General features: G+C 34.9%; 1 protein-coding gene across 5 annotated transcripts in view; it reads left to right on the top strand.

Annotated features, from left to right (window-relative positions):
- GULP1 (GULP PTB domain containing engulfment adaptor 1) overlaps positions 1-11,452 on the top strand; it is a 370,686-nt gene that overhangs the window by 217,229 nt on the left and 142,005 nt on the right. For 4 of the 5 annotated variants that reach the window (XM_027865950.1, XM_027865951.1, XM_027865949.1 and 1 more), the window contains exons 3-4: positions 1,525-1,600; positions 10,987-11,048. In XM_027865950.1, the coding sequence (XP_027721751.1) occupies positions 1,573-1,600; positions 10,987-11,048 (90 nt within the window). In that variant the 5' untranslated portion in view covers positions 1,525-1,572. Of the gene's footprint in view, positions 1-1,524; positions 1,601-10,986; positions 11,049-11,452 lie in introns of those variants that run through there. The other variant, XM_027865948.1, reaches the window with a different exon arrangement.

Raw genomic sequence — 11,452 nt, 5'->3', positions numbered from 1 at the left:
TGTGTGTGTGTGTGTGTGTGTGTGTGTGTGTGTGTGTGTGTGCACAGAGTTCTCAGAATAGGGAAAAAAAACATGAGAATGCTAAATTATTTATAATACTTGTGATGTCATGTATAAGGTGGTTCTGCTACTAACTATAACTAGCATTGCCTTAATTTCTTTATCAGTAAAAGGAGGAAGTTGAACTGCATTATTTTTTAGACATATGATAGCTTAAATGGTTTGTGATTCTTTATTCTGTATTCTAAAACTTAAATTGGGGTCAGCTAGGTGGCACAGGGGAGAGAGTGCTGGACCTGGAGTCAGGAAGAATCACCTTCTTGAGTTCCAATCTGGCTTCAGATACTTATTAGCTTTGTGGCCCTGGGAAAGTCACTTAACCCTGCTAGCCTCAGTTTCCTCATCTGTAAAATGAGCTAGAGAAGGAAATGGCAAACCACTCCAGTATCTCTGCCAAGAAAACTCTAAACAGAATCACAAAGAGTCAGACAGGACTGAGCAACCAAAACAAAACTTTAAGTCATTTCAATTTTTTCTGCTTTTTTTCTGCAAACAAGAGACATGCTTGGTTGTAGGATAAGATAAAGGGGAGGCAGTGTTGTGTAATGGATGGAGACTGGTCCTGAAGGCAGGAAGATGAACCTTCCAGTTCTGCCCCTAATACATAATGACTGTGTGATCTTGGGGAAGTTATTTAACCTCTTTGTGCTCTAGGCAGCTCTCTAAAGCTGGCAGTTGCCGAGAAAGTGTAAATTTGAATTGGTAGAGGGAGTTTCCTTATCTGGGAATTCTTTACACTAAGGAAACCACAGGTCTAGTACCAATCCCTATTGTAAGGTTGCTATAACAACCTCACAGTGACATAGTTAGAATTTACTTTTAAGTTCCAGAGGAAAGTTGCTGTGTACTCTGGAGTTGTGCCAGAAAGCCCCCACCCCCAGGCACATGCTGTGGATCACTTTGTGTATGTGAAAACATTGTAAAATGGTGTACTTTTGGCCCTGTCTTTTCGAATGTTTCACAATTCTGTAGTTTTCAGTCAATTATGAAAAAGGGACTGCTGACCCTTGTTATTCTGACTTTTGTGTCCCTAAAAGGTACTTTATTGACATTTGTATAAATAAATCAAAGTATCTTCTTTTCACCGAAGATTATTGTCAACATAACTCTCTCTTAAAATACCTCCCATGAATAAAAATCTAGCAGGAAAGAAGTCATGTCTTATCTGTTCATAGATTTGGTGTTAGATTGTGTCATAGTGTTTTTATCACAGGATTTGGGGATTTAAAAAACTGAGCAGCTTGTGAAGGTTTGTGGTTAGATGATTCTGCTCTCTGTCAGCTTGGTCACTGGTAATTGAACTCAGCCAGAATCTCTTGGTCTTGGAGCAGTAGAATAAGAAATAAACAGACTTGTTTTTTATGTGATGAAAATACTTGAAAATCAAATTTATTTTATCCATATCAATGATATATTAATGTTTTAGTGATTATATCCTGCCTTTTTTCTTCTTTTGCTTTTTAGGGTAAAGTGCAGCAAAATCAAAAATTTATTTGACTGTGCCTCATCATCATGAACCGTGCTTTTAGTAGAAAGAAAGGTAAGTGACATGAAGGGATAAATAATAGTTGCTTTTGTTACTGTTGTTATTATAATTGTTATTAAAGCTGAATTAAGAGACTTCTAGTTGACCCAAGAATTAATATTTAATACTAGAAGTAAGACTAAGTAATCTCTATTTCAGCTTTAAAATTGTATCAGCCTCTACATAATAACAGGAAATAAGAATCTGTACATTTTCCAAATTTCCTGCTTTGTGTGCAGTGTCTGTAGTAAGAAAAGGCTCAAGAGTTTATACTCAATCTGTGGCTGTTATAAGGCCAAAGTTTGTAAGTTGGTAGTCTAAAGAAAAATTAGACATTTCTTAAGTCTCCTCTAGAGAATCAAAAGAAAGTTCTGGATTCTGCCCAATTTCCCTTTTGTTACTTTTCTGTCCATATCTATTAGTTTTGCCACTACCCCCAACACCTAATTGTCCAGATAATCTCACCATCACATCTTTTTCTGAGAAATATGGTGACAAGCCAAGTTGACAAGCTGAAGAATCTAGCATTACAATTGCCATCCCCTTTTTAAATAATTCTTTTCTGTAAGAGTGTGCTACAGGAAGTTGACTGAGAATAGTTGAGGAGGTAAAGAAGGGAAGAAATGAACGTCACTTAAAGAGAAGCAAAGCAAGTTAAATATTACTGAGGTTGAAAGTTCAGGACAATAGATTTTAAATTTTTGAAAATGTCTAATTGTGAGGTATTGGTATTTTAATTTTAGATGCTACCTCTATCACAGAAAACTTCCCTAATTTTCTTATTTCCTACATGGAAATACAAGCAGGATATTTCCAAAAGCTGTTTACTAAAGTTGCTTCTCATATATCAATTGGTCTTTCAATGTAGGGTCTTCCCTTCCAGATTTCTTTTTTTTGGACTGGGTAAAAGAGGCCATTCTTTGCTTCATTTCTTTACCTGACCTTAATCACTCAATGGGCATTGCCTCAGTCAAATTGAGACCTGGGAAAGACCTTAACTTAAAAAGGCCAAGGTCTCCCATTGCATCCAGGGCCATCTCTAGTCATGCTGATCTATAATATCTTGCCCCTGGATCCAGATGGCTCCAGCCCTCCCTCACTTAAATCCAATTCATTTGCAATTAATGACTTCTCATTCCTGATGTCAGTTATTCTTTTTGAGAACAAAGGACAAACAACAACCTTTCATACATGAGAGTACTCCACCACTGTCATTTGGCATGATTCCTGACTTTGTCTTTATTTAAGTCACCCAGAGATGGTTGATAATTCCCAAAATAAAAAATAAATAAAAATTAAAAAAATAAAATAAAAAATAATCCCAAATACTAGTGCAACATATGTAATACTTGTCTATTATCTCTCATTCTTATTACATATCCTTAATGTTCTGTCTTAAGCTACCCTTGTGTGTATGTCATCATAGGTTATATGCTGCAATTTGTTTAGACCCATAATGTATCCTGATCCCAGAAATCAATAATACATTTTAAAAGGAAAGAGAAAGAAAAGAAAATCAAGTAGCAATCCTTGGGAGGATATCTTCTGTGATTTACACAGATTAAATAGACTATATTCAGAAGACCCTGGAATTAAAAGAATATCAAAATATTTCAGCACTTAGCACTAAGCCTGTCACATGGTAGGCAATTAAATGTTTATTGACTGATTTTGAAAATCACAGGAACAGAGGGTCATGGATTTAGAACTGGAAGGGACCTCCCAGTTCAGTTCCTTCAGTTTACAAATGAAGATACTGGAGGCCAGGGAGGTTTAGCAACTTGCCCAAAGTCTTTTCTTTTTTTTTTAAATTTAATTTATTTTGTTCTGAACCTAAGAAATAAAACAAGCATTTTCATAATTTGGTAGAAAAGAAAAAAAATATGATTGTATGTGAAACTGAAAATCTATTATGTACAACTTGCTATTCCTTTTAAATACATAATAAAATTATAATGTAAGTTTATTTTCCCCCCTTTTTTCTTCCCTCTCCCCAAGTATTAAGCATCAGAGGTGGGATTAAAACCAGATCTTTTGACTGCAGAGCCAGTATTTTTCCACTACAAATCAGACCATTAAAAAAAATGTTCTTTATCTTAGAAATCCCTTTAAAAGTGAGTCATTTTATTCAAATCATCAGATTTCAGTGAAGAAATAAAAGATGGGGAAGTACCTAATATAGCAAATAACGTTTTGTATTGTGACAAAATATTATTTAGACCAGAGTAGTAAAGCCAAGTCAATTTTACTATTGACTTTCAGTTATGGATTTAAAAGAAATCTTAATTTACTGATTACTATGGTCAGAGTAAGGATTTAAGTATAACAATAGTTCACATTTACATAGTGTTTTATAGTTTTGGAAGCACTTTGCTAAACTACTGTTCAGATAGTATTTATATCATGAACAAATGGAAACACTCTAGTACATAAACAGGTTGTCTTCTAAAAGTATGTGTGTGTGAGTGGTAGGCAGTTATTTGTAACTTGTGATGGATTTTTCCATGGAATTAATTTATGGATGTGGTAGGTAAATTCTAGAACATCCCACAAAAATCCACAACTTATCTGAAGACTTCACTGACCATGTTTAACAAAGTTTTCATGGGAAAATTCATTTAGTATAGGATCACATCTCCCCATCCCAGATTGGTCTGCCACCACCGTGGCTTCTGACCAGGCTGTCTTTTCTTCCCTGTCCTATTATGGAACAGGAACCAGATTCAGTTCACATAGAGTTAGGTTTTGTTTTTTTGTTTTTAAAGGCTTTCCATAAGAGGCCATCCATCAAACTTTCCTCCAGCCCCTAACTTACCATTAGCAAAAAGGAAAAACTAACAGGATTTAAAAGAACTCTTTCCTGTTTCCCTCTTGCTCTCTTGAATTTCTTCCCCTCCCCAACCCCCCTCCCATTTTAGACCACTGAGAAACAGTCATCTATTAGTGTTAAATGGTGGTTTTTTTTTTTTTTAAAGAAAGGACTGAAGTAAGACTAATTTACATTTCTGAAGAAAAACAGTTTAGCCTTTCTGGGCTTAGGTCATGGGAGTTAAGGTAGGGGCAGGGACCCCAGATAAACAGTAAAATGTGTCCTCTGTGAAGCTAGAGGAGAGTGATGACTTAGCAGTGAAGCTGTGTTTAAGCTAGGAAAACAATAGCAATATTGCACAGCTGCCTTCTCATCTTCTTCTTCCTTGTAACCCTCAGTCACTACTAGCCCTGCCACAGACATCTAGACCCCACCCTCAACTGGTCTAGGAGTGGGGTGAGAATTGTTAGGGCCATAAGATTTCGAGCTGGAAGATGTCTTAGAGATTTTCTTGTCCAGCCTTCTCATTTTAGAAATGAGAAAACCGAGTCCCAGACAGGTTAAGTGACTTGCATTTGGTCACAAAAGCAGAGTTATGTTTTCTGACTTTAGATTTAATGGTCACCCTCTACACTGTCCTGCCTCGAGGGAGTAAGGGGAGGCAGAAGGGGGAGAAAGTAATTGTACTAAGCAGTAGTTGGCAAAATAAAGATGGAGTTCCTATGGACACTAGCTATTACTGTTTGACTTTCTGTATGTGAGGGAAATGGGAAATAGGTATTTCAGGGCCTGCCCAATATAGAGATATAAATTAAATTCCATTTCCTAAAAGGAATTATATCTTGCATAACTCTCATTAAAGTGTTATGTTAAAGGTTAGAGTATTATGTTAAAGGCTCATTAGAACCTTTCATTGTACACATTCTCAGAAATTGAGCCCTTTAAAGTTACTATTCATACATATTTATTATATGTACAATCTTGGTTTCTCTCTCCAAGAGAGGAAGATAAGGAGACTAGAAATCATATGGTATTACTTAAAAACAAATTCATTCCTTGTTTTAGTGTGTATGTGTGCATTCCCTGATTTCTCTCATTCTCCCCACTCTGAGGTAAACATCATTACTAAGTATTAAAGGCTCTCTTGAGGAAGTCGTTGAACAACTTGCTGTGTGATGAATTTGGTCTTTAACTAGAAGTTTAACCTTAGGGTTATCAATGAACTCTGCTAGTTCTAGCAAAGAATCTGAATCTGAAATGAATTGAAATATTTAATATCCTTCAGTTTCTGGTTAAACCAATAAAAGTCTGATTTAACTCTAACTTGAGAGGGAGAATCTATTTAAATACCTTTGCTTTTCACATTACTAGAGAATTAATACATGCTGGTTATCTGAAGCCATAATTATACCCCTAGAGAATATAATTAATGTTCTTTTCAGTGAATGTTATAAGCATATAGTTTGTGCAAACTTCTCATTTGCAAAGTAGAATGGTCTTGCTTCCAATACTGGATGGCCATTTAATATATTTCTAATTTCCTTACTTAACAATATAATGCATTTATTGCTAAATAATGTAGTATATTTAAATTGAAAGAGAAAGGCCACCTAATCTGTAAGATAATTGTTAATATAGTCTATCAAATGCCTCAGTTGGTGTTTTGGTCATGTAATTTGTTACGCCATTAAACCTCTCCTTAATTGATGTTGCCAGGTACTTAATTTTTTTTCTTAACCAAATGCTACACTAAAAAGCATTACATATATTACTACTGATTCATTTTGAAAACTTTGAAAAAATCTGTTAAATTACTTTATGTTAACAAATAAATGTATGTTAAAATTTAATGCATTTGGTTGTTGTGTAGCTTCAGCTTTAATAGCTATTTATCTTTCTGATTGTGTTTTTAAGTCATGTATTCTGTTCATTACATCAAAAATGAATTATCTAATAGCAAACCATTAAGCACAACACCCAAATAAATAGAGCTAGATTGGTGGAATGAATTGTGCTTTTTATTCTCTTTTAACCCATCAGCTGTCAAATAGAGAGGGGTTTTTGTATGTTTTAGCAATTTAAAAATTCAATATGAAGATGTTATTTCATGGATTTTTTTTTTCATTCAAATTGGTGATGTTTTTACAAACCAATCTTCCCCCTCCCTCAGATTCTCAAGGTTGTTGGGTGCCAGAACGCACATAGCAAGGTTTTGGAATGTCTTTCTATAAAAGTTAAGATTAGAAGAAAAACCTTTCTATATTGAATATTATAAAGACAGTCAGACATTGAAGAATGAAGATAAGAAACCTCACATTATCCCTGTCTGTACTGGTTCTTTGTTTCTAAGAGATGGTGCTAGTATATTAAGGAGTACTAAAATGTCAAGGAAAAAAATCACTAGGGAAAGAAAATCTTAATTTTTTCTCATTCTTGGGCATTTTATTTTAATTTTTAGCATTCCAGAATTATTGTTTAAGCTCCTATTACTTTAGAACATACCTAAGATAGGGTTACAGTAAAGATTTATTTTAGGAATAGTTATTTTTTTAAGTACCTTTTGTGGCTGTTCCAGTTGTGAAGTTGACATCTGCAATGGAGGTATTAGAACTGAACAACGGAATGTGAGTTTGGTACCTTCTATTTGCTGAATATATAACTAATCCATTTATTCAATAGTTTAGGGGAGCATTGTGATCTGTTTTTGGCCCAGCCTTCCACATGGCTGTGTAGGTAGATATCTAGGTCCCTTCCTAGGTATCCATGGTAATCTGACCGTCTCTAATGAGGTAGTAAGGTAATTTTTTTGCATCAGCAAGTCATCATGAAGCAATGCCTTTTTAATACCTACATACTATCCTTATTGGTAGCAGATTTATGATAGTTTCACCAAAATAACTTTTTTTATTTTAAAAATAAAAACAATCAATTCTCAATAACTTGGAAGTTGGAAGGACATAAATTATCTTCTTTCCCCAAAAATAATATAAACTGTCAAATACAGAGAGGCTAGTAATACTTATTACAACTCTGAGGGGGCAACATTGTTCCTCTGAGGGAGGAGAGGAAGAGGGGTGAAATACCTGGAGAAACAAAATAGATTCCTAACACCTCCCAGATCAAGTCTTTCACTGTGTATTTTGTTTGAATTGTTATGACTCATTGGAAGCCCAAGTCCCAAATATTTACTTAAGTGTAAAACAAATTCAAAAGTAAATAAAAATTAATTTTGAATTATTGAGTCTGTTATTTCCTCCCATGAGCATGCATCATTAAAATCTGACTAATTATTTGTATTTTTTGGAAAAAAAAACAATCCGTGTATATGGTTACTACTTGTTAAGTATTATTCCTTTTTGAAGCTCATGAGATATTCATTAAACAGCAGTTTTTAGGGTATCTGTTTCATATTGTGTTTTAATCAATCAAATCAGTCAATAAACATTCAGTAAGCACTTGTCATGTAAGCTCTGGGGAAACAAAGACATATGAATCAAAGACATGTAAAGAGTCCTTGCCATGAAGGACCTCCCATTCTAATGAGAGGAGACAACATGGAAATAACCAGTTACCTACTTAACATACTCCATGTAGATAGAAGGTGATCTCAAACAAGAAGGCAGTAGCAGATAGGAGAATTGGGAAAGACCTTCTTTAGAAGGTGGGATGTGAAGGTAGTTTTGAAGGAAGTCAGGAAAACACAGATGAGGAGAGAGAGCATTACAAAACAGCAATAATAGCTCATTTATATGGCTCTTTACAGGTTAAAAATCCATTCCTTACTATAACTCTGTGAGCTATGGTAGTCAGGTATTACTAACTCCATTTTATAAAAGAGAAAACTGAGTCCTAGGGTGGTTGATTGACTTGTTATGGCCAATAGTCCAGTGCACTTTTTACTTTACCACCACAGCTCTGTCTCCAGAGTTCACTATATTGAGAATGAGTATTGTGGCAAAATTATTTCATTGTTCATTTTTAAGATAAAAAGAACGTATTAATTAGCACTTATTTTACTTGCATCAAAGTTATCATTTAACAAATCAGACTAAAATGAAGGAGATACATAGTATTTGTACCAAAATACAGCATATGTTCTCCAGTTCTGCAAGGCATCTTAATCTTAGAAGTCTTAGTGTCGAGGAGAGGATCCTGAATTCTCATAATTTTGTCATTGAAGCATATCCATTGAAATTAGTTGATTGCCCTGTGCTTCTAGGGCACAAAGACTCACTTTTGTTACTATATCTCCAGAGCCTACTGAATTGCCTGGAACGTCGGAGTCACTCAATAAAATACTTCTCAGAGTACCCGGACAAGCTGAGTGTGAAGTTGGTTTATCACCAAGACAGACACAAATTGTCTTTTTTCTGTTTTTGTTTTGTTTTGCTCCTCAATTTAGGGATCGTCTTTTGCCTTTCTTTGTATCCCCAGAACTTAGCATTGTGCCTGCCCCGTAGTAAGTGCTTAGTAAATGCTTACTGACTTCTTTGCTTTGCTTTCTTTAGCCACAGGGACTTACAAAATTGTTAAGGACTAGAGAACTTTTGAAAAGGCACTAACTACAGTGATGAAATCATAATTACTCCCTGTTCTAATGACTTTGAGCAATTCATTGACTTCTTAGAGCCTCAGTTTCTTTGTCTATAAAATGAGAGAATGGACTAAGTGACCTCTTAGGATCCTTCTAGCTCTGAATATTTAATCCTCTGATCTCAAGTATAAAGTTGGCCTCAGTCTTCTTATTCTTATGGCTCTGTAATAACTTTAATTGCTAATGTTTGTCATTTTTAAAGAAAATTTGAACTTATTATCATATTTAAATCATTTATATACCAGCACATAGATAAGGCCTAAATTGAGGATGTTTTCCTTACAATAGTTTTGTCAGTTTCTAAATGTTTGCACAGTATTAATTTCTCAGTTTAGACTTTACATGAATGCATTGTTGTTGTTTTTTTTAAACAGTTTTAAAGTTTTGATTTCACCAAGCAATTAAGTCATGCTGTCAATGCATAATCTAATTCACAGTGGGGTAGAAATAACAGTAATGTGTATTTCTTGTGTATTGGGGCATCATTTAAAAAAATCTGTGACATATTCAGAGGATGAAAATTGTTTAAATTACTTAGCTGATATGATTAGTCTAACGCAATTAGATATTTGCCCCATCTATTGGTAGCCATGAAAAAAATCCAATTAGACAATTATCTACCAGGCTACAGTTCAGACAAATCATTCCAACCTTCCATTCCTCAATTTCTTCCTTCCTTCCTTCTTCTCAATTTTTATCCATCTCCTTCCTACCACTTACCCTTATTCTTTTCTGGGTAGAGTTATGAGCTTGGGATCATGTAAGCCCTGGGTTCCAAATCCTACCTCTACCATTTATTAAAATACTACATGAATATTAGTTGTTGCTCTCATTAGTAACAATTCAGCCATCACTATCAAGTGCCATTTTCTTCAGAACATATTTCTGGGGGAAATGCAAGTTTAGATAAGGAAGGGTCCTCGCCCATTTATATGGAAACAGGAACTCAATTCTCTATAGCAGTAATGTCATACACGGTGTTATGTTCCTGTACCAACCCATAAAATCTTTTTTAACTCTCATATCCTTGGAAATGTATAAGTTTACCACCATAGCTAACTGTGTTTGGGAGGAAAGCTATTCTGAGCTCCAATCTGGAATTGAAAAGTAAATAAGAAAAAAAGTTTCAGTTTTAATAAGCTTCACACTAAAAGGTATCTTTGGCATTCTTTGGAGTGCAAGTGGAGGTCTCCTCTAAGTGCCCCATAGATTTCAAGAACCTCAGAACTTGCCTATCTCAAATTGTCCAATCAGCTTCCCCATTTCCTTCTTAGCCTTCCAGGGGACATGCAGAAAGGCCCTGCCCAATAGTATTAGTAACTTGGGAGGCTGAGATTGACTTCTTCATTATCCAGGATAGACCCAGAGTGCTTGACTCCCTTCTTTCTATCATGCTACTTTTTTCACCCAAGGAAGTCAGTAGGGGAGGGGGGAAGCCCAAGAGTGAAGGTAGAGCTGTAAATAAAAGCCAGTACAATTACAATTATATAGCTCAGTCTTCAGTAGGAATGGGGAAAGAAAGTTTCTGCTTCTCTGAAGGTACAACGGAGTTACGGAGATAGATGCTATATTCTTGTGAAGGATCTCTGGAAATTAGTCATGTATCTCAGGAACTACTTAGACATTTCTTTTTTTCAACATTTCACACAAAAAAGCAAAACTTCAATAAAGAGGCCGTCCTTCAACTATACATTTTGAGTAATTAAATGTGTTTACTGGTTCTAGAATCAGAGGACTGGTGTTCAAATTTTGCCTCTGACCCTACGAGTGTGAATTTGAACAAGTCTTTTAACCTCTTTAATCTAAAGTTTTTGTCATCTATAAAATGGGGGAATTGAGCTACATGATCTTTGAGATTCCTTCTAGGTCTGTATTTGTATTTCTTTGTATATAATTTAACTTGGGCAACCATGCTCATCACGCTGCTTTACTAATTATAAATATATGAATGCGAGAATGAATATATGTTTAATCAAATGCTGCTGTTCTTCATTACAGATAAAACATGGATGCATACTCCTGAGGCTTTATCGAAACACTATATTCCCTATAATGCAAAGGTAAAAGCACTTCATATATTACTTTGTTTTACTATGCTACAATATTACAGCTCAGTTTGTTTTAAGAAACTTTAGTTTCATATAACCATTTCCTAGGAAAACACATTTGAATGGTTATAGGATATGAGTTATACTACAGGTTTATTCTTACTCTGATATGTTTTATTGCCCTGAAACAGGTGATCCTCAGCAAGCTTTATTGTCATTGTAATAGAATTGGTATCTCTAATAAATGTATAGTTTAAAGTTTTCAACCCCTGCATGTATTTTCTTGGAATGATTTTGGTGGCAGATCAGGTCATAGTCTTGCATACTACCCCCTGTATGATTATCACCCCATAACAAGTAGAATAACCAACATATTATCCTTGTTTACATTTTAATTTATATCAAGGGAAACTGGA

This window comes from Vombatus ursinus, unplaced genomic scaffold, assembly GCF_900497805.2.
Source record: "Vombatus ursinus unplaced genomic scaffold, bare-nosed wombat genome assembly UNPS02014779.1, whole genome shotgun sequence".
Lineage (NCBI taxonomy): Eukaryota > Metazoa > Chordata > Mammalia > Diprotodontia > Vombatidae > Vombatus > Vombatus ursinus.
Note: the sequence above shows the minus strand (reverse complement) of the source record. Positions and strands in the feature narration are given on the sequence as shown.